Source organism: Camarhynchus parvulus, chromosome 8 (genome assembly GCF_901933205.1).
Source record: "Camarhynchus parvulus chromosome 8, STF_HiC, whole genome shotgun sequence".
NCBI classification, from domain to species: domain Eukaryota; kingdom Metazoa; phylum Chordata; class Aves; order Passeriformes; family Thraupidae; genus Camarhynchus; species Camarhynchus parvulus.
In genome coordinates this window covers 28,737,997-28,761,299 of record NC_044578.1, presented here as the reverse complement: position 1 = coordinate 28,761,299, position 23,303 = coordinate 28,737,997, and the positions used below count along the sequence as shown (strand labels likewise).

At 40.1% G+C, this 23,303-nt stretch overlaps 1 protein-coding gene across 2 annotated transcripts in view; it reads left to right on the top strand.

Annotated features, from left to right (window-relative positions):
• KIFAP3 (kinesin associated protein 3) overlaps window positions 1-23,303 on the top strand; it is a 68,412-nt gene that overhangs the window by 30,852 nt on the left and 14,257 nt on the right. Inside the window, exons 13-19 of one of the 2 annotated variants that reach the window (XM_030953186.1) lie at window positions 968-1,080; window positions 2,024-2,189; window positions 2,405-2,530; window positions 2,756-2,854; window positions 3,602-3,687; window positions 12,162-12,351; window positions 16,811-16,910. In XM_030953186.1, the coding sequence (XP_030809046.1) occupies window positions 968-1,080; window positions 2,024-2,189; window positions 2,405-2,530; window positions 2,756-2,854; window positions 3,602-3,687; window positions 12,162-12,351; window positions 16,811-16,910 (880 nt within the window). Of the gene's footprint in view, window positions 1-967; window positions 1,081-2,023; window positions 2,190-2,401; window positions 2,531-2,755; window positions 2,855-3,601; window positions 3,688-12,161; window positions 12,352-16,810; window positions 16,911-23,303 lie in introns of both variants that reach the window. The other variant, XM_030953185.1, reaches the window with a different exon arrangement.

The window sequence follows — 23,303 nt, the reverse complement described above, 5'->3', positions numbered from 1 at the left end:
TCCTTTATTATACTAACATAGGTAAATTATGTATATTTGAGTTATTTATACATGTATATATGTATTTTTAAACAATAAAATGCATGTGTTTGGGTAACGATTGCAGGCAAATGGCCACATCCTCCTCACAATTTGCTCTTGGTGACAGAAAGAACACTTGAGGGAGATGCCCACAGTTCTGAAAAACAAGCTGATAACACTACTATGGAAAACTATGGCTGTATGGAGACATCAGGATTTTATTCTGCCTGATGCCTAAAATCCATCTTTGACTGGTGTTTCACCTGCCAGTTTCAAATGAATAGCAGTGATGTCTTTCAGTTGTATCTTTCCATTAATTTTTAAAATATATTTGAGCCTCTTTTGGGTTCTAATATTTTGATTCACGGTCTAGATAGTTCTGATGTTCTTTCAGTAACTCTGGATTGCTTTCAGAGTTTCATTATTTTCATACTAGCAGTTTTAAATGAAACAATATTACTCAGTAGCTCCAACTTTCACTTGTGCTCAACATTTTCCCAAAAACTGCTGCAGTCACTTACTGGCCTTCAGAGGGGACAATTGCAATCAGGAGGTTCTGTGGCCTGAAATTCCACTTTTAAATTCTGTACACAGCTCTGTAGAAGGGGGAGCAGGAAGATCCAATTTTATATTAAAGGTGAAACTCAAACTAGCAGCACCTTTTAGGTAGCCAAGAGTAAACATAATGGTAACACTGGAATTTGCTCTATGTGGTCAGGTACTCCAGATCTGTTCCCGTGCATTGATCTTTGGTAAATAAACTTTTAAAACCCTAACAACATATTTATTCCATGGAATGGGGAGAGAAATCTCTGTGCCTGGACTAACTGCTGTGTACTTTTTCATTCTGAACTTTTTGAGCTTAAAGCATTTGTTTGTGTGCATGTTGATTTTTGATCAGCCAGTTTTTGCCTCTTTTTTTTTCTAAGTGTTTGTTTCTTTTCAGGAAATGGTTTGAAAATGCTCATGAAGAGGGCTTTGAAGTTTAAGGATCCGTTGTTAATGAAGATGATCAGAAATATTTCACAGCATGATGGGCCAACTAAAAGCCAGTTTATTGTAAGTATTAGGTCTTACCTGATGTGATCTCTGGTTTTTATCCTTCTGGAAAAGTCTGGCTCTTGAGAGCTGCTGAGGTTTGTTTTGTAGGGTGTCCAGTTTAAGTTTTCTTGTCTGTCCTGGGGTGATTTATGTTTTGTTTTATAAGGCTATCTCAGCTGGTAGATCAGAGTTTGGATTCCCTACTAAGGGGAAAACAGGCCTTAAGCCTTATCCAGTAAGTTTCAAAACAAACACACGAACCCAAGCAAACAAACAAAAATGCCCCAGCTGCTGGGGTGAACATCATAACAATTAAATTATCTTAAATTTCTGCTTTTGGACCTAGAGAGAAAAATCTGGTGTTTTTTTTTCTGCCACTGTACTAAGTGTGTTTTATTTGTGGGTATTTTAAATATTTAATATTTAAATATTGATCCTGTAAAGCCACCCTTTCAAAAGAAAGGAGGAAAACACAACATTCTAATCATGAAGATTTTAAACATACTCTTAAAATGTGGATCAAATATCAAATTGTCTTAAAGCAGTATAAAATAAGTAGAAGCCATTATTCCCCTGTTCCTGTCCTCAGAAAATCTTGTAGTTATTTATTAAAATCTTTAGGTAAAGAGCTCCATTACTACCAGTAATGCAGAATGGTTTTCTCTATCTTCTTTTCCTTTTTTTCTAAGAGCTTTTTGAAGCTCTGTGCTGTAGTAACTCCTTTTGGAACATTGAAACAAAGATCCACATTCCTTGAACGTGAAAGGATGTAGAGGAAGAGTGCTGAAATGTTTTCTTGGATTATTCATCAACTGGAATTGAAACTGCCTTATTAGTCCTTATTTCAGGAGCAAAGTCTCTTTAGTTTTCTTTTGAGAACTAGCTTTAGTTTGGCTGAGATGTGAGTTCTTCAGAGACCCAGATTATTCATTTGTAATGCTCGTTGCTGTATTTTCTTCAGGAATATGTTGGTGATTTAGCAGCTCAAATATCAAATTCGGAAGAAGAAGAATTTGTGATTGAATGCCTGGGAACACTTGCAAATTTGACCTTACCAGAGCTGGACTGGGAACTTGTGCTGAAGGAATACAAACTGGTTCCATATCTCAAGGATAAGTTAAAACCAGGTCTGTAGAGAGTTGGGTTTGGCTTCCAAAGCAGAGTCTCACTAAGATTATTTAGAGTGCTCAGAGTAGAGTCCATTTACCTTTATAATTTGTGGTTGTTTAGGAAAACATTACACTGAAGAATAGAATCATGTCTGCAGATAAATACACAACTGCCAGTAGATTAGGAATTCCTGAGAGAGGTAATACTCCTACTTCTCCTTGTGCCTTAGCAGGTTCTGCTGAGGATGACCTTGTTTTGGAAGTGGTGATCATGATTGGCACCGTGTCCATGGATGACTCCTGTGCTGCTCTGCTGGCCAAATCTGGGATCATCCCTGCCCTCATCGAGCTGCTGAATGGTAAGTTGGCCACGTGTGACAGCAGGAGCTGTAATTGGCATTGCTGTTCCCTTGCAAGGCAGGGGTTGGTGTTTGTATGAGGAAGGAGCAGCAGTTACTCTGTTAGTGATAGATTCTGAGTGCTGGTTCCATAGATTTGGGTTTTCCCACACCTTCACAACTCTTTAACCATCAAAAGCTTCTATTTGTGAGATTTGAAATTGTGGATTTTTCTTCTCCTTGCAGCTCAGCAGGAAGATGATGAGTTTGTGTGCCAGATCATCTATGTATTTTATCAGATGGTGTTCCACCAAGCCACCAGAGATGTCATCATCAAGGAAACACGTATCTTTTTACAGATCAAATATCTGGATTTGCAGCACCTAATTTGCCATTGCTGGTGTTTGACTTCTGTTTCTCTTGCAGTAACCTCATGATCTCAGAGGTTTCTTTGTAAATGTTTATTTCAGCTAAAGAAAAAACCCGAGCAGCCTAAGCATGTAAAGGGACTGTAAGATTAATAGTAAAGATTAAAACTTAGTTTGCTTTAAAGCAGGGAGGGGAGTAGGAGGGGATCACTGGACCAGCTGACTCATTAGTTGTTATCCAATCTGATTTACTGTCTGAATTTGTTTTGCAAATCATAATGAAATTCACAGTTCATAGAAGAAGATATGTAGAGCATAATGGTCTGAAATTTTGTGGGCCTTAACTGAATGTTGAATTTTATTGAAGCATTCAGAATGAGCTGAATGAGCCCTGGGAGGGATAACAAATTAGTGATTACATTGCTAGCAATACAAAGGATACTTCTTCATGTTCTTTTTTCCTTTAATCTCTGTGGAATATCTGAGAAGCCATTTGGGTGGTTGTTCTTTGTGTCCTGTGTGGACTCCTAGGTTGCTAGCTTTAAAAAATTAAAGATAAAAGTTGCATCTCTTGCTAATTCTGGAATGATAAAACACCAACATTTGAAAAATGCTTTCTTGCTACATGAGATGAAAAATTCCTGCAAATTAGTGAAATTTGAAGAACCCAGGGTTGTTGTGGGGAGGGGGGGAAATATTTTTCTCCTTAACAGTTGCTGTGCAGAAGCTCCAGCGTACCTTATAGACCTGATGCACGATAAAAACGCTGAAATCCGCAAGGTCTGTGACAACACTCTGGATATCATAGCGGTAGGTCTGCCTTCCTTCATCCTTCCAGAGCCTCTTTGCACAAGGGAGTGCTAAAAGAACGAAATATATTGCAAATTGAAAATATTTTTCTTGTGCAACTTTCTAATCATATGGATAAAAGATGAATTTTCAAGGCACAATGATAATCATTAGGCTGTACATCAAAAAGTGTGTGTGTATTTTGAAAATTCATACAAGTTAACTTTACACTTTTTAAAAGTGCTTTTAGACTTTTATAAATTAATCACATTACATAAGTGTGCCAAGTTTTCATTATTTCTTAGTTCTCCAGACAAATGGCTCTTGTTAGCCAGCAGCTTTATTCAGCTTCTCTGCATTGCCTGGTGCCAATATTTGTTTCAAAAAGAAAATGTGGCAGTGATCCTGATGCTGGCTGTTCCCTGCTGCGGGAACAGACACTCTAATATTGTCTTCACCTTTTGGATAGGTTTCCTTTAGCTACATAACTTAGTTTGTCCAGCTATCCATGGATCACAGTCAACTTTTGGAACAGTTGTATTACACTGCTAAATTGGAAAAAAGAAAGAATACTGAATTATCAAGTGCTGTTGAGGATTTGTAGTGACTCTACATCCTTTTGAGTATAGAGTAGCTGTTGTGAAATTAAATTTTATAGTCAAAAACAATTTAACTGAGTCAAGAGCAGCAGTACCTATGACTTTTTCAGTCATCTACTTTGTTCCTTTTTCAGTTTAATTATGTGCATTGCAGCTTGTTCTCTGAAAAGTTCAATATAGTTTAAGCCTAACTTACACTGCAAAATACTATATATAGTCTAGCTTGGCTTCTTCTGTTACACTCATTAATAATGTCTTCTAATTTATTAGTGAAATAACATTTTCTGAACTGGAATTCTTTTTAGCTGGCTCTGTCTTTTCTTCATGGAGGTATGGAATGAAAATTTGCTCCAGAGGCAGAGTTGCTGTTGATAATCATTAAGGACTACATTTAAACTCAGATGAATTTGCACTAAGTACTTATTTATGATGAGCATCATGTTCAGCTTAACACAGTCAGCTGTTTCTAGGGAAATCTCCAATGGAAACAGTGGAAGGACTTTTTTTAAAAAAGTCTTACTCTGGGTGAAGCTGCACAATCTGAGTGCATCCAGCACTTGTTTTATTTTAAAGCCAGTGCAATTCCCTAGTGACTCACATGTTGATTTGTTCCTATGGGGAAGCTTTACAGTGAGATGTGTTGTAATACTATTAAGCAAAATTTATAGAATCTAGAAGAATAAACATACAAAAATACAGTTTCATATCCAATATTACCATCTGAATAAAATGTACTTGGCTTTTTTCCCTTCCTAAAAACATGAAATCTTTATGCTCACCATGAGTTCAGTGAGGAGGGCTAAGATAATGGATGGGAAAGGCTCCTCAACTTGCAAAAAGCACTGAACAGGGCTTTCAGGAAGGAAACTCCTTCCTTCTTTCTTGAGGAAGAATAAAGGGAAGAAGTGATGTGGTACTCTGGTTATTGGGAGTGGAGGAGGAAACGCCAAACCCACACTGGGAGCAGCTTGCATGGTGGTAAATTATATTTTTCATTGCTTGTGAGCAATGCCACACTTAGAATGGTGTTAGTTGGTGAGTTAGGAGAGTTCCTTTTCCAGGAGGGTTTTCTGGCTTTATTATCTGGGTGTTGGGGATATAAGCTGCATAAACACCATGCTCCTGAAGTGAACAGGAAGCATAATGTGCTCTCTTTTCTGGAAGACAAAAAGAACCACTAATTAATTGATTGCTTTCTCAATCATGTTGGAATCTGGTTGCACTTGTATCTCTCAGTACAAAAAAATCACAAGGAAAAAATGCAATGTCTTCTAAATAGTGAAGATAGGAATTATAAGGGAGTAAGTTATCAGAAGCTCAGATCTGGGTAGGTGTTAAAGGAATGTTACAGCAGGCTGTAAACACAGAGGTGTTTGGTTGAGGGGCAGTTTTACACCAGCAGTGCCTGCTGAGATGTCTGAACAGTCTCCAAGAGTGGTGGAACTTCTTACCTGTGCTAAATCCACAGCAAGCAAACCTTCACTTCTCAGTCTTGTTGCACACATGCTGACAGGAGTAGGTCCTCTGATGGAAATCAGAAATAAATGTTGGGGAGTAGATTTGAAAATAATTTCTACTCAGGGAGACAAATGCTTCTTTCACTCATCAATGAGCTGTATATACTGTGATTGAAATAGCACTGGAGAAAATCACATGGCTTATAAGCCTTAGGGGAGAAATGCTTTCTGTAGTAAAGTAATTGTCACAGAAATTATGGAAATGTTACACTAGTGATGATTTGTTTAATATACCTTGGCTGGACTCTGCCACTGATGAACTGAAACAGATGTGCTGCTTTAGCACAGAATATACTGGGCAGTCTCAGCTTTGCACTGGGACAAGCAAGATATCCCTTTTGTCAGAAGAAGTCTGAGTTGATGATTTAAGAGTGCTTCAGTCTCAGTCATGTGCTGAGTTCTGGCAGCAAGCAGCCAGTTCAGTGTTCTTGTACCCTTAAAGTGGGGCAGCTCTCAGGCCTTAGCTGAAAGCCTGGAATCAGCAGCTGGTACAGGAGTCTCAAGCAAATTAATTTCCCTTTTCCCCTTCTTCAGAAGCCTGGAGAACTGCAACTCCAAGCTTGTGGAAAGAGATGTCAGCTTACTTGAGATGGTTTTATTCTGTTCACTTTAGGCAACATTATCAAGAGCCAAGGGAGCTACTAATCTCTCAGGTTTCTTATTATTTTTCTGCTCCTAGCTGAATTTTATTGCAGTCAAACTCTTTTCCTCATTTATTCAAATGATATTTAATTAACCATCATCCGCTCCTAGGACTTTGTAGTCTGATCCTCCCCCTTTCCCCTGATTTTCCTCTTTAGTGCCTTTGCAGCTTTGAATCCAGACCTGCTGTACCATCTTGTTTCTCTTATGATCAAGAGTAGATCACAACACTTCCTGCAGCAGTAAAACATCTTTAGATACTTACAGCATTGTCCATGGGCCTTAGGAAAGGCCTCATGCCTAAGGTGGTTTTCCAGCTTTTGTTCTTTGCCCTGGGTATTTGTAATAAATAGCAAATAATGTTTGCCCTGTATGGAATTCATTGTTAATGAAAGCTTGCCTCTTTCTGTGTTAGCTAAGCTCCCTGATAGAAATCCTCCATGTTGGGAATGCTGGAATTTCACCTAAAGAAACAGGAATGTGCTGTGAACCTTCTGTGCTCTGGGATTTGAGGCCAGCTGTATGAGATGTTGGCCAGCTCTCTTAGAGTCAAGGAAGAGCAGACCACAGGGATTTGGTGTGGGCTTTATTTGAACAGGCAGCATGCTCTGAAAATAGATAACCTTTGACTCCAGCTTGGTGTCCTCTTTCCATGAAGAGTGCTGTAGTCACTCCTGGAAAAAAGGCTCTCCCTTCACTTGACAGGACCCCCTTTCTGTGGTGCATCTTGTTGCCCTGTTATCCTCTAGCAAAGATGAAAACAGAGGGGTGGGCAGAAGGGCAGTGAGGAGCTGGGGCTGCAGCTGAGCTGCTGAAGTTTCCTCTGTTCATTGTTCAATTTGCCAGCAGCCTGTTTGGGTGTTGGCTGTTTCTTGTGGCTCTGCCTGCAGCAGAGTAACCACAGGCAGCTTTAGATAGGGCAAGGGTGTCCTGATTGGTTTTATGTTCACATAAAACCTGCCTTGGACAGATTCCCTTTCAGCACTGGTGCCTGCTCTGTGGCTTTGTGGGACTGGGAAGGTGAGCCAAACCACTGATCTGTTACTTGCATAGCAGCTTGCCAGTGAGATTATCTTACATTCCTCCAAAAAGGAGGGGAAAAAAAGTTTCTCCAGTCTGCTACTGGCAATATAGGAACTTTGAGAGTGCCCTACATTTTATGGAGACATCTAAATTTAGAAGACATCAATGGTTATTCTTTTTTCCTTGCCTTGCCATTAGTTCCAGCTGTCAGATTTCTGTGAGCTTAATGTCAGAATATATTCATAGCAATGAAGCTGATTGTGAAGCAGTGACTCCAGGTTGCACAGGTGTAAAGGGTGGAAGGATTTTTTTTTTCCTGCCCTGTGAAGGAATTGCCCTGCAGTGGTATTTACCCTAAGGTAGGTGTGGTAGACACCTGCAGAAGGTGATCCCTAACATCTGGTTCTCTCCTTGGTTTATAGAGGCACAGAGCTAAAATCAGATGCCTAACTTTGGATAGCTAGACAAGATAAATCTTTTATTTCTTAATAAATGGTTAATTGAATCTTTTGTGTAAACAGTAGGTTTTTAATGAAGAATGTAACAAATCACTAAGTAGAGCCTTGAACATAATGAGCCTTCTACTTATTGTCCAGCAGTTTTGGTTCAGTATGAGGAATCACATCAAATGAACCCTATTACAGACCCAATTAAAGGGCAACCACATTAAAGTGCAAAGGAAAATCTGTTTTTCATCAGCTGTGAGGGAACACAAAGCAGATCTGTGTAGCTCTGTGTTATCCTATAGTGTGTTAATCAGATACAAGGTGTGACGGAAGCCAGCGACAAAGGGGACCCTGATAGGGAACAGACACGCTCTGATAATGGGCCAGTTAACGCTTCATAATATTTCAATGCTTCAGTAGTAAACAAAGCTGCAAGCAGAACTTCAAAAAGGATGGCACATTCCTCCCAGAGTCAAGCCATACATCTTCTGTGACACTTCTGGATTTATGGAAACCGAATGTTAAAACCAGTGATGTCAGGGAGCTCCAAAGAGAATAAAATCAGCTTTGAGAATTCCTCCTTTTAAGTTTCTGACCATGACTGCGGTGTTTGAGGGGGGTGGTGCTGGAAAATAGGCACATTCTGTTCACCTTCTCATTCTCCCTTGCAGTGCTTTTCCAGTAGCCTAACATTTAAAAGTTGTGGAGGGCTCAAAGCTATTGCTGGATCTCCATAATTTTTAGCTTTCTGGTTTCATGTTTGCAGAAATTCCCTTGTAAAGAAGGAGTGCTTCATGTGTTTAAAAACCAAAACCCAACCAAAAAACCCTCCCCCACAAAATAATAATAAAAAAGATTTTAATAGCTCAAAATATAATTACTGGAAGACTTGCAGTGTTTTGGGGAATTGTTTTGCTCTAAATGTCTTTAATTTGGTTTCTTTGTGCCTTTTGGCTGTAGTCCTGCATTTACAGCTTTTCTTCCATTCTGATGTTATTCCATTAATCATTTACCCAGTGGTGGTTCTGCATATTTCCATGGAAAATCTACAGACATATCCCTGATCTAGCACTACTTAAATGAACTTCTTTAGTGTTGAGGTTATGTAAATCATTTTAGATTATTGCAGATCTTCCTTTTCTGTGATTGCTGCCAGAATGAAAGTCCTGACAAACTAGATCATTGATCTACTTCTGGTGCAGTCACTTCTTTGTAACATTTGTACCTTGCTGTTTTCACTGGGAATGAACAACAAGAACAAAGATGTCAAAGTACATGAATGGATAAATTGTGGTTTTTAAGTATTTGCTGTTCAATTGTTAATGCTTTTCCAAAATAATACTTTTCAAAAATAATTGCTAATAATTTTCCAAAATTTAGATGAATGATAGAGGAAAAATACCTGGGGCTCTTAAACCTCTTAATATAGGATGGGAAATACAGAATATATAGGAATACTCTGCCCTGCTGTCATCAGCTGAAGGAAAAATCAGAATCTGAGAAATGTAAAATGATTTTTGCAAAAGGGTATAAGAAGTTGATGTCTATTTTTGACAGACATTCAGCATGTTCAGACAGTGGTGTGAGTGGAACTCTGATGTCAGGAAGTGGGATACATTTAGGGCTGTAACTTTGGGAATATTCAAGTGTTTTCCAAGTGCATTGATGGTAAATGTGAATGAGGTGATTTAGCTGATGGCCTTTTGGCTTTTAAGAACTTTGAAAAGTAAACAGGATAATGTAAAAGGGATTCAGCTTTCACAGAGGTTAATCTAATTTGCTGTTTGTTAAATTTGTTTATTTTCCTCCCCTTCTTTGCAATCATGACTTCTGGGAATAGTGTTCTTGAGAGTGCACTATGATTTCTGGCAGTTACAAGATGTTTCTCTAAAGCTTGTAAGTAATTCCCAACTGCTGCAGGGTGACATAACAGCCAGCCCAGGATTTAGCTCTGGCAGATGCAGCAAAGGAGCTGTTTCCAAGGTGCTGGTCAGATGTCATCATTGAAAGTCATGCCTTGTCTTTTTTTTATAGGTAATTTTATAAATCTCAGTGATAAGCTTGCTTTTTCCAAGTTTTTACTGTTACTTCTAGTTTTTCTTTATAATCAAGAGTGGAAATGGGAAAAAAAAAATCAAGAAATAGCCTGAGATGTTCTTTTCCAAACAGTATGATGTGTAAGTGTGTGTTTGTTGGGTTTTGGTCTTGTCTTTTCCCCCTCTCTAAGGCTGCAGTAAACCTGACAGACAGAAAGTGGAATTTTGCTTCCCTAGGCACTGAGAATATCTATAGATCCCACAGGGGATACCTGCTCTGGGTGTGGAAGTTGTGCAGGACACCAGGTTTTGGACAGGATCAGTGAGCAGGAGTGCCAGGATGGTGAGGAGTGGAATTAGTGAGGTCTAGGAATTAGTGTTGGTCAAAGGTGGAGTTGGAGAAATTGAGAATAATGAAATCTTGGATGTTCTAGATACCTGTTGGCAATGTCAGAGAAGCCTTTGCCAGACTGGCAGGGCCAGCTGACCAGCCCAAAGGTGGAAAAGGCAGAGGGCAGAGAGTGTTCCCTGTGGAACACATAGACAGCAATGAAGACAAGGCTGGTTTAGTATTAAGTCAGTTTAAAACCTGTAGTTCAGATTGTGGAGCTTTCAGAAGTTTAAACCAGCTGATTCTGCCTTCTCTGCCATTTTATGGCCTCTGGTTGTAGACAGATCTACTTTGGCATGTCAGAAATTCCCACTTCCACAACCAAGGCATTGTCATTAATTGTGTGACATCTTCCTGTTCAGGACTAAGTAAAACAGATTTTTAAAGCCTTAAACTACTCCAGCTTAGATCTCTGAGGAAAATCTGTCTAGATCATGTGTTCATCACCATGAGAGTTCAGAAATTATTTTCAAAATATCCTTTGTAGTTAGGTTAGAAGACAGTGAAGTGGGATGTGTTCCATGAGGATATTTCTTCCCACAAGAAGAAACATTCTGGTTAGGGATATTATTCTTGCTCACAATACTTTGGTTTTAAAAAGCACAAATTGTGGTGCATTATTTGTGACCATTCCCAAATGGATACCATCTGCAGATTTCATATGTTGATGAGCTTCCTAGAGATAGCTGGGCCTTATCTTCCCAGCAGGATTGAGGAGCTGAGTGTTACCCATGGGCTGGTGCTCCCTCTGTGGAAATCACCAGCCCTAAATCTGCTCTGTTCAGAAGATCCCTCTCAGAACAGCTGATTGCAGTGACCATAGGCTATCTCACTTCATGCTGGTGTTCCTTTACATGAATATCACAGCACTTGAGTACAATTAGGCTGTAATCCAGATTGAAATGTCATGCCTGCATGTTTTTCCATAGTGACTGGAACCTGTGTCCTGTTTTACTCAGCTTTCTGGAGAATTTCCCCTCAGAGTTTACTTGCCTACCATTTTTGTGGTTGTTAGACATTATACATAAAATTTGACATGAAGTTGAAATTAAATTCTTGCTGGAGCTCATGAAAGAAAAAAAATTTGTCACAGCTTTTTTTCTTAATGGATTTTTTTCAGTAACTAGTTGTCCTAGGCAGTGCTCATCTAATGAAGATGTGCAGGGTGTTTGGCCAGTGTTAATAATTAATTACTAAAAATCCCCTGAAGATTGGCAGTAATTGGGTCTTCTTAATTAAACCAAATGAGGAGACTGCTGATGGAACTGTTCTGTTCAAAGCAGGAGTTTTTTCTGGATGGAGTGAAGTTCCAAACCGTGAAGGGAAGATTGTACTGCTGTAGCACAAACCCAAATAATGCCCAATGCTTGCAAAATCCCTTCTTTGTTCAAAGAACATGCAGCTGAGCAGAGCATTTAAGTCACTGGGCCCTGAACTGGCATCTTTTGCTGATGTTGGCTTCCCCTGATGTCACTATAGGACACGAAACAACACAAGCACACACACTGCTGCTCTCAAGGTGGAGAAAAAGGGAAGTTTATTTAGTTTATTTTCTGACTCCAGCATTTATAGTTTTCCAAAAGTGACAGTGGATTGGAGGGTGACAGTGCCACCTCTCCAATGACACTGGACAAACCAACAGTCCATCAAATTTTTCCTCCTCCATAAAAAAATGCAAAACAATAAGTTATTTACAGCAAATGTGTGAGAGTTTGTTACAAGAATGTCAACATCAGAAGGCTTAGAAAATCTTAAAAAATAAGTGCGACACCCTGCCATTTCCTGTTACACCAGCTTTGTCTACAGCTGATCCTAAAGCACTGTGTGGTGATTTTTACCAGGAATATGATGAGGAATGGGCTAAAAAAATCCAGACGGAGAAGTTCCGATGGCACAACTCGCAGTGGCTGGAGATGGTGGAGAGCCGGCAGATGGACGACAGCGAGCAGTACCTGTATGGGGATGATCCCATCGAGCCCTACATCCACGAGGGGGACATTCTGGAGAGACCTGACCTCTTCTATAATGCAGGTAAAGCAGCACTGTCAGTGTTCAGCACTGCGATTGTCACCTCTGCATTTGCAGTGGGAGCTTGAGCTGGGCCTGACTCAGCCAGGGATGAGCTTGTCCTTGTTAAGGTTGATGCCATTAGGGAATGCCTACCTAGAACAAGATTAAGAGAAGAAAAGTGGGTATTTATTAAAGGTCTTCAATAGCTACACCTTGGGCATCTGTTTCTCTCCTTGGTTTATAGAAGCACAGAGTTAAAATCACAGGTCTAACTTTTGAATAGCTAGACAGGATCAATCTTTTCTTTCTTAATACATGGTTAATTGAAGCTTTCATGTAAACAGTAGGTTTTTAATGAAGAATGTAACAAATCACTAAGTAGAGCCTTGAACATAATGAGCCTTCTACTTATTGTCCAGCAGTTTCGTTTCAGTATGAGGAATCACATCAAATGAACCCTATTACAGACCCAATTAAAGGGCAGCCACATTAAAGTGCAAAGGAAAATCTGTTTATCATTCTTCCTTGGGCAGCCAAAAGCCTCCAAGGGGCTACACCCAGGATGGACAATGGTCACGAGTTTCTCAGACAATTATAGGTTTGGTCCATTCACATATCAAGGGTTAATCCTCCAATTACAGCTTCAGGTAATGAAGTCATATTCCCTCAGTTTGTTCCTCCCCATTTCACTTTTGTTCATACCTTTTGGGGCCTGAGGCTGTAGGGTGTCCTTGAGTTTCAGGCCCAGAGAGATTGTTTTGTCTGACCCAAACGTGAAGACAGCAGCTAACACTCTATATGGAGTTTAGAGTTATACACTAAAGCAGTATAGGATTTAAAAAATACAAAAGCTAAAATCCTGAGGCATCAGGGTGTTAGTGATGGATTAAGTACTGGATATCCATGATTTTAGGAAATGTTACAGGTCTGCAGCAATATGAGTAGACAGAGTTCTCTCTGTCTCAGCTGATGGACCGTGACAGTGGAGTCAAGCAAAGATGGCCCAACCTTGTTCTTCCCACCTATTTCTTGTGTCCACAGTTTGCTCTGTAAACCAAATCCTCTCATCCCTGTTGAATTCACAGCTGTGTGGATTTTTGCTGAATTTTGTTCTGCCTATTGTGTTAGTTGTGCCATGGGATTTTTATTGCAGATATTCATGAAAGACTTCACTTGATTCTCAGCAAACTTGTAGATTCCTTAGCAGAGGCTATCATTTCATGACTTTAAACTAATCTATTTCATGACTTTAAACTAATCTATCTGTATGATTTTTTTTGCTGTTGTATATCTAGGATTTAGGGAAGTGTGTCAATCTCTTCTGTAAATGCTGATTTATCTAATCCAATGTTGTCAGATGTTCAGAAGGAAGGTTCAGTAAAACTCTGCAGGAGACAATAATGAAATCATTTGCCCAGTGGATAAATGTCTTCATAACTTCTTGTAACTAAGAGTTGGCTTACCCTCTCCAACTTGTGGGTTTAGATCCTTTTCAAACTCCTGGATAAGTGAGTGCATGAATTTTTGCTTTTTTTTTTTTAATTGCTGGGTTTGAGTCTGTGTTTTTCATTTTCCACATAAGTGTCCAGTCCTCTGCCATGAAGCATGAGTCACAAAACTCTGTGACTCTGGATCAGTTTGCAAGAAGAGTAATTAGAAAAACAAAACCACTAAACCCCATTGTCTTCACTCATAGCTGCTGCAAGAAAATAATTGTGCAAGATCTCAGTAGCGCTTCAAGTACTGTTCTCAAAGGATATCAGAACATAAAGCTGCTTTTTCTTCTGCCATAGCTACTTGCCTCTTAGTGTGATAGTTTTTCCCTTTTGGATTTTTTGTGCTGGAATTGATACTTGACTGGAAAGGAAGGGTAGAATTCTGCTGATATGTTCTGCAGATGTTTGAAATGTGTTTCTGTTTTTAAAGGTAGCCCTTTTTAAAGAGTGATTTTATTCAAAAGGTAGATTCACTTCTCAGGTTCATTGCAGCAAATGTCAGTAATTGTGTGCTTCTGCAATTTCCTAGACTTCAACTTTTGAAATGTGGCATCTCAAAAGGGACATAATATTCCTTTGAATGTTAAGGTTAAGGTACCAATTGGAGCAGAGATTTGAGTTCTGAAGGACAGATCATTACTTAGTGAAAAAAACCAAACTCAAACCCACCAAAACTACAAATCTTTGTGCAGTCAGAAATTAAATACTTGTATTTCAGTTTGATAATTTTAGAAGTGATCTACACTGATGGCTGACAGCACAAGTCCCACCTTGACCATAATCATTCTTGAGCTCAATGATGGCAAGATGAGTTCCTTAATTCATGACAGACCAATCTCTCTCTTGCACAGTAATTTAAATCTACATGAAAAATGTGGTAGAATCTCTGAAGTTACCTTCCTGAGCTCAGTGCCTCTCTTGCTCTGAAAGTACATAACCTAATTTATGTTGAAATGTACATAACAACAGATGTCCTTTAACTGTGTAATCACATTTTCTGCAGCTGATGCTCTCCATGTGCTTTCATTTTCCTATAAATTCATGTGAGCCATAACTCTGAGTGTTATGGTTTGACTGTTAACACTCTTGATTGAAGACATTTTAAGTAGTGGTAGCAGTAGCCTCAGAGTTAAAATGTAGTGCTTGCTTTATTAATACAGAGACATATGTTCTATTTAAGTTGCTCTTAACCTAGCCTGGCTATTTAAAATGCATAGTCACTTACATGGATTGCTTTTGATCTGAAGTGCTGCAGGTATAAAAGTGATAATGGTCCTCCTCATTTCAGTTCAGTGGAGCATACAGACTAGGAGGTGAGACAGAAAAAATTGGCACAAGCCTTAATAAAGGCCATTTCAACTTTCCTTTCACTTCTTTGGACATTTTCTCTTTGTGTGATGTCACAGGGCACCCGTGTCCTCTGAACATGCCGAGAGACAGGAATATTGATCCCTGCCAGAACTCCTGCTTGTCAAGTCATACTCCTTCACATACTGTACACACATGTCTGCAATTAGAACATGGCCATGTACAGCAGTCTGATTCTGCTAAAATGTGGTCTGATCCTGGCTGGCATTTTTCATTTGCAATCTGCTGCCTTGCATTCAGTCACTTTCCCATGAGGTATTATCTTCTAAATGAATCTCTGTAGCACCTCATCAAATGTCTGTTAGAAATCTAGATGTGTCAATTCTATTCCTTTTATCACTTGTCACTATATTATCTTCAAAAAACATCAGGTAAATTCATAAAGCACGGGGAGATTTGTTTGAATGCCAGAGTTGTCATCTCTAAGCCCTTGTGTCTGTAAGTAACTTTCCACTGCTTCCTGTGCAGGCAGTTTTAGTCGTTTGGAAACCACAGAGGTTAAGCTAAGTGGCCTGTGACTCCCTGGATCTTATCTCTCTTTCTTTAAAGTGGAATGGCATTTGTAACTTCCTAGTCATTAGGAATCTCTGTCTTCCCTCTCTTAAACTCTTAATGTATCAGTCTGGATGTACCTGTTTCTGCCCTGGTTTTATGGGGATGCTTTCTGCACTTCAGGTCTGGAATGGTTTGCATACAGTGATGGAGACAAACTGATGTAGGGGCTGTTTAAATGAAAGAGTTTGTTTTATCTGATTAGAGCCTAATACTAATCACCAAGTAAGAACTGTGCCCTTAATATTAAAAAGAAATGTGTTTTGTGAATGGGAGCAGCAAAGAGTTAAGCTGGGCTCTCATTCAGCTGGGGTCAGTTCAGTGACTTTACTTCAAAGACACTCTCTGCGTTTACACTGATGGAACAGAAGGAAGATGTTAGCTCCTGATTTTCTTTTCCTCATAAAGCAAGCAGAGACTGTGAAGCCTTTAAGGAATTACTTCTGGCTTTACAAATGTCTGCCTCTTCACATGCCAGTGTTGTAATGTAAAGGGAGCACAAAAAAAATCTGTAACCTGTGTTCTTGAGAGGATATCACAAGAAAAGCCTGCCCTTGTTGGAAAGAGCTCTGAGATATTAAAAGATGGGCAAGATAAAATAAATAATTTTGAAGTCACTTTCTTGTTTTTCTCCGCAAGTTTGAAGAGATAGAGTGGTGCAGTATAGAGTCTGAACAATTAAGATCTTTGCTGCTTTTTTATTTTTATGCTGCTGGCCCAGGTTAATGTTTTACCTTTTTCATTACTTGTTTTCTGGGCTTACTTTGATGGGTGAGACAAGATTTGTCTTGAAATAACTTTTATAGGCTTAAGGAGGAAGGGCTAAGAGAATATTTCTTAGGTACAGCATTTTTGAGGGCAGTGGGCTGAAGCTCCTTGGAGTCCCAGTAAGGACTTTTTTGTATTTGAAGTTGCTGGGTTTCAGTATTATTGTTGATTTTTGTTCCTCACAGAAATACTGTAAGTTAAATTCCTAATGAATTGCTAAAAGAAACCAGGACAGGTGGTTTTGCCCACTTCCCCTCAATCCTGCTCTTGACAAGTGGCTGTATTTTGTTTTCTAGATGGGCTGATAGTCCCTGATGGAGCAGTGAGTCCAGATATCTTTGGGGATTACCAGCTGCAGAATGGAGACCTGGTTGGGCAGCACCCCTTCTCTGCCAAGTAAGTTGTTCCTACTGAAGAATTCTTATCATCCAGCAGTGGCTCTTCAAGTTTCTTTTAGGGATTCATTTGTAGTGCTCAGTAATTTTTGCCCCTGTAGCAGTAGGAATGATTTCCACTGCACAAGCAGTTCTAGTTTGTTGTCTGAATCACATGTCTGTTTTAACATCCTAACATGTTGTAATACATCACAGCTTTCCAAAAGCTGGGGAATAGGACAATAACACAGAATACACCACCTGTTATGACAACTACTCAGATACACTTCAGACCCTGGGAAACATCTAAAGAGAGGCTTGAGATGCTGATTACCCAGATGATGTTTATTTCCAATATTCCTAAATCTAAAAGAAGTCTTTCAGCTGCTGTGGGTTTGGTGGTTTTTGGTGTTTTTCCATTAACCTAAGCCTTCCCAAGGTATTCCTGGTTAGATTCCTGAGGGCACTTTGAAAATGGGCTATAGGGGCAAAAGGCATCAGCTCTTGCTGATACTCTGGGAGATCTTTCTCTGAATTTCCCCTCTGGTCAAAGACCTCTCCCTCTCAGTGTTGACAAGCTGTTCCAGTTTGAATTTCTGAGTGAACTTCTCCCATGAGTTCAAAACAGAAAAGACTCATTTCCAAGAGTGGAATCTTCATAAATCCTGATGCTGTGGAGTTTAGGGAAGTGCCTTTTATAAAGCATGAATTCTGTGCTCTCATGAGCAGGAAATACTTCAAACACTTCATAGTCAAGGTGCAGCATTCACTTCAACAGGATCCAGCTATCTGGGTATGCCCAGCCCTGGGGCTGAAGCTGTTTCTTTCCAGAGGAAGAATGTTCTTTTCACCACTAACACCTTATATTTGTAAAATGTAAGTCATTCACAGTATGTACAGATGAAGCAAAAAGATTTTCCTCCCTTACTCTGGCTTCTTGTCCACCACCATTGATTAATTACAGTTAGTTTTGTTGGTTTATTCTACCTGTGATACCCCAGAAAGCTGAACATTGAGTAAGGGTTAGAGTGGTGGTAACATTTTTAAGGACAAATTAAAATAACTAATATGCTCAGGGAACAAAAAAAGCAGGATTTGAGATGGATCTTCTAGGAAAAAAGTAAATATTTATACTCAGGAAGCATCAAGTTTAGAGTAGTGTGAGTCTGTGTTTGGGAAGGGGATGCTGGTGCCCGTGCTGATCATTTCCAAATGTTCAACCTTTGTTGCAGAACTTGCAGGTGGGAGAGAAACTGAGGTAAGTGTGAGCCCTGTGCTGCTCTTGGGGTCTCAGTGGGTGACTCACCATTTTTAACTTCATAATAGACACACAACCACGAGGTGATGGATTTCTCTGTTCACCAGAACATTGGAGGGTGCTCCCTGCAGTCTTCTGACCCACCTGGAGGTTGGGGAAAGGTGTGTAGGGTAGAGCTTGTAGACTCCTAGAGAAGTTTACTTAGTTAACTTAGAGGAAATCCCAGTCAAGATACTCTGAAAACAGAAAGTTTTCAGCTGGGAAACAAAACCATCTTCAGTGTCCTTGGTTAAAAGTGAAGGCACATCAGTCAGCCTCAAATTGCAGTCCCTCATCAGGGATCTCCAGTAGTATCCTGCTTTTTAATCTGGTTGTATTCCAACTGACATGAGTAGCAAAAGACATTTGGTGTATACCTAGTTAAATTAAGCATTTGTAGAATTCTTTTGCATGTTTCAGGGCAAGAAAATTCTACAGGTTGGCCCATTGCTGACGGCCTCTGGAAATATTGGGATTTCTGTTTTCTAGGAAGATTTCTTCCAATGTGATTGCTCCGTGGACTTATCTGCAGTCCAGACACACAGACTAATTGGAAACAGTGTGGAGTGCTGCAAATGTTCTGTCTTATTTGTAGCAGAGCAGGAGTGAATTGTTTGATAGAATAGATACTGGCAGCTGAGTGGTGAATCTGACTTCTCACATGTGGGTCATTATGGGCTGGAACTGCCTGGCGCCAGCAGCCAGGATTTCCTGATGCTCAGACCTAATGTAAAATGCATTAGTGCTCCAAGGCATGAGCCATGGAATTGCCAGTCCCATGGGTCTGGAGCTCCCTTTTCCCAACTGGAATTGGTGTTGGAAGGTAAAACCATACGTGCTACAGAGCCTAATTAAAAATAATAGCAGCAAGTCAAGGCGCTTTTTATGTGTTATATAGTGTACATTTCAGCCATACCAAAACATAATTCTGGGGTATTTTTATGCTTACAGTTTAAAGCTAACAAGAACCTTATGTCAAGGATTTATTTTTAACCAGTTCCAGCTTTTAATAAATCAAGATTTTTGTTATAAAAAATGGTTCATTTTTTCTATTAATAATATTTGAATATGTTTTCAGGAACTTTTTTAGCAAGAAAGCTGAGTTGTGGTTTTCATAGACAATTAGCAAGTCAGTTAATAGTAACATGTCTTGGAAGTTCAGAGGGAGATTGCTAATTATGAGTAGATTCTTGGTTTTGGTCTTTTAATTTGTTATACTTTTTCATTTATTATACATTTATTTGTTATGCCTGTGTCTTCTGGTCTTTGCCTTTTATATTAGGCTTTTCAATTCTGTAATAGAAGCAGTTTTTGCTAAGCAGTGGGGTGAGTTCTGAAGTCTCTTTGTCATTTAAGAGAGAGTCTCTTTGCCACTTAAGACCACCCTGTGAATTTTGAGGTAGGTAACAACCATGAGGTGACTTCTTGCTCCTTAGCCTTGAATAATTTAATCCTTTCTTCTCCTTTCTGCATTCCTATGAGAAAGAATGAGGATATGTTACCTCTTTAATTTCTCTGAGGCTTTTTCCTGTCCTTGCAATGTGCTCAGAGCGGATCAGGACTTTGCCTGCCTCCAGGAGGGCTGAAAAGGCAGCCAGAAAGTCCCACGTTTTTAGTGGCTGCACATCTGAGAAACTGAGTTTGTGCTGAACTGGTGTTGGTGTCCTCAGTGCATTACCAGGCCTTGAGTGTGTTCTGATCACCATCCTAATTTTTGGAGCCAAAGAACTGTCTGTGAGGAGTGGCTGTCAAGGGCCACAATGAAACTCAAACTGTCTGGAAGATCTTCCCTGTAAGTTATGTTTGATAACCCAGCCCACACCACCTGCCATGTGTGGTATTGTTACTCCAGTTGTGAACTTTCAGGGCTGGGGGATGCTGTTCTGGAGAGCAGAGCTCCAGGGCACCCAGAAAACTCAGTTCCTTTTCAAACCAGGACACTCCACCATTGCAATTCCAGGCTGCTTCATTTGGGAAGATTCAGGGCAATTGGAATCCAGTAGCTGTATCCAAAGGTGCAGTTGGTGAAGTGGTTGACTCTCCTGTGATGCAGCAGGGATACCACCAGCATCTCTTGTGGAGTCCCTGCCCCAGGAGACCCTGGACCCACACACCTAGAGCTGCTGCACAGTCCTAGGAGGGTAGGGAGATGCTTCTGTGAAGTCAAGCAGAACAGGAATTCAAAATAGTTGAATTATGGATAGGCATCTGCACTCACTGGGTTACCACATTGAGGCTGTTCCTCCCTGCCATTTTCAAGAGAGAAACATGAAGTGGCAGCATTGACAGTAAAAACATCTCTTGATCTGGGGAAAGAGGCTTTTTTTCAAAGACACTGCCTTCCCTTCATGGGGTGTCTTTTCCTTTGAAACCTGGAGTAGTGTTACTCTCAAGAACTGAGAATGCCACCTCACATGATCATGCATTGTGAAGTAAAGAACAGCTTTGAAGGGAATTGTAAAAGTATCTAGCCCTGAATTCACTTTGTAGATTTGCTTGTATGCTTGCTGTTCTGGACATGTCCACATCCTGATAATTGTTATTTCTGTTACTTGTCATCATGAAGCAGAAGCAGCACAAAAGTGAAGACCTGGGCAGCTGCCATTTTTCTGATAGTGCCACCCTGGGAAATGCTCTGTTTCTGGGGATCTAGCCTGTGTGTTCTGCAGCTTCTGTTTACAGCTCTTATCCATGAACTATATTCTTAGTGGAGTTGTACTGTTACCTATGAGGCCTATAAATAGAATTATTTCAGAATGTTACATCCACAGGAGCAGTGATAAAGTCCATAAACTGCATCTCTTGTTTTCCTCAAAGGTTTGGAGCATAATGCAGACAGATTGTAAGGTATGTTTTCCATTCAGCAGAAAAGATGTGGCTGAGGAGGTTGTTTTGACAGCTTCTATCCAGGTTTTTTTCATTGGCTAGGAAAAGACTTTTGTGATTAGATTACCAGTTTTGAATCATCTTTCTGTCTTGCAGAAGCAGATGGGCATTAGGCATAGATTTGAAATTTTCATCTGTTATTAAAATCTGAATTCAAGGTTTCTGGTTCTGATAAGGCTTAATATTGAGTGAAAGTTTTATGATTGTGGCAAACAAAAATCCCTCACCTTTGGCTGATGTGATGACAGCTTAGTGTCTGAGCTGCAGGGGATAAAGAGCAGCTGAAAGACATCTTCCAGAATCTATGGTCATTCATCAAATTTTAATCACCTTCTGGAGACTAATTACTTTCTTAAGACGCAAACATAATAGTGATGGCTAAATACCTCATAATAGAGATAGCCACAGTATTTTTCTTGCCCCTTGGGGAAGAGGCCACTTCTTAACCTTTCCCAGCTACAACTAGGTAATGGTACAAACTCTGAGTGCAAAAGCCAATTTTTTGGTTAATATCCTCAACAGAGCTCTCAAATCTTCTCAGTCTGTAGCTTTGAAAAGATTAATAGTTAGGAATGCTACAGCTGGCCAGAACTCTTTTTTTTTTTTTCCCTGAGGAAGTTTTTCTCCAGTGCAGGATCCTTTAACCTTGTTATAAAATGCAGCGGAGCTGCCATTGCTCAACCTCTTTTTCCCTGAGACAAGGCCTTGCTGTGTGTGCTGTTCCCAGCACTGTTCATGTGCACTCCCAGCTCTTCCCAGCAGAGATCTGACTGAGGCTTCTTCCCAGGAAGCACTGAGGTTTGGCACGTCAAGCACAACCAGTTTTATGGGGTGACTGCATGTCTCTGTCCTTGGTGGGACATCTTTCCTCTGCCTGGATTTACAGCCTAAAGCTGTGCCTGCGGGTCTTGTTTTTGCCATGGAAGGTCACTGGGATGTTCTGGGAGCTCAGTGCCTGCAGCCAGGCCCTTGCAGGCTGCTCTGTGCTGGCCCCAGGGAAGCTGTGGCTGCTCTTGGCAAATTCCAGGCTGCACAGCCAGGCTCTTGTGTCTGGGCTTGATGGAAACAGGACCTGGCCACAGCTCCTGGTGCTCCAGCACTCTCAGTGGGACTTGGCTCATCTGTAGCTGAGCTAAGCATGTGTGATGTCTGCATGTGCTGCATGTCCCCACTGAGTGGCAAGAATGCTCCTGTCCATGGCCTTTTTTCACTTGGAAAGCTGGGAGTTTTCATGGGGGAACAACCCAGAGCTGTAGCCTTTCACTGCCATTGATTGCTGCACTGTGGTGTGAATTCCCATCTGGGTCAACTACAGGAACTGCAAATGTGCACTTGGTGAATGATTATCAAAATGCTTTAAAATGGTTGTACCTGTAACTTACATCCTACTTGGACATCTAGAGCTATGTTCCATAGAGATCCTCATCTTCAGTTAGATTTGCTAAAGGAAAGGGCTTGAAGGAATTGGTGATCTTGGTGACCCTGCCAGGGAGTGTGTCTCATCCATCCTCTATTTTCAGTAAAGTTCAGCGCAGTTTAGTTGGAAGTTGGAACATTCCCTTCCCTTCCCAGCCATTCAGGAGTTAAGAACCATCTTGCAGGCTGTCTCTGAGGGTGAAAACCCACTCTGTTAGCAGACAGCAGCAGGGATCAGTGGCAGAACAAACTGTTCCATGCTCCTTTAGACAAAAAATGTTCTCATGCAGGGTCTGTGCTGGGAGTACTCACATCTCTTTCCTCCCCATTTGAACAGAGGCAGTAATACTTCCCTGTCTTAGAGGCGGACATATAGTGAGTATAAAATCTTTTAATTAATGGAAAGAAAACTTGAAAGAGTATAAATTACTATTACAAGAGGATTCTACTTTGAACCATTTTACCATAATGTTATTTCCTACAGCTCTGGGCAGAATTTCTTCTTTTCCACAGTTAAACCTTATTTTAAAAACAAAACCCAACTTAGTTGCCTTTGCAATATGTTCAGCAGAGTTGTACTCAGCTTCTGCCATTTGGACACTATTTAATTTGCATTTCCCAGGAGAATTAAATTAGGTTTTATTAGTAAATTGGGCCTATAACCTTGCAGGCAGGTTTTATTAGTTTATCACACATCAGTATTAGCAAATTGTAAATCCCACTGAAAGGAATTTGAAAAGGCCTTAAAGAAAAGCCCAGAACCAATGAAGTTCCTGGACACAAATAAGTTTATTTTGGTTGGTTCATGTATTTTTT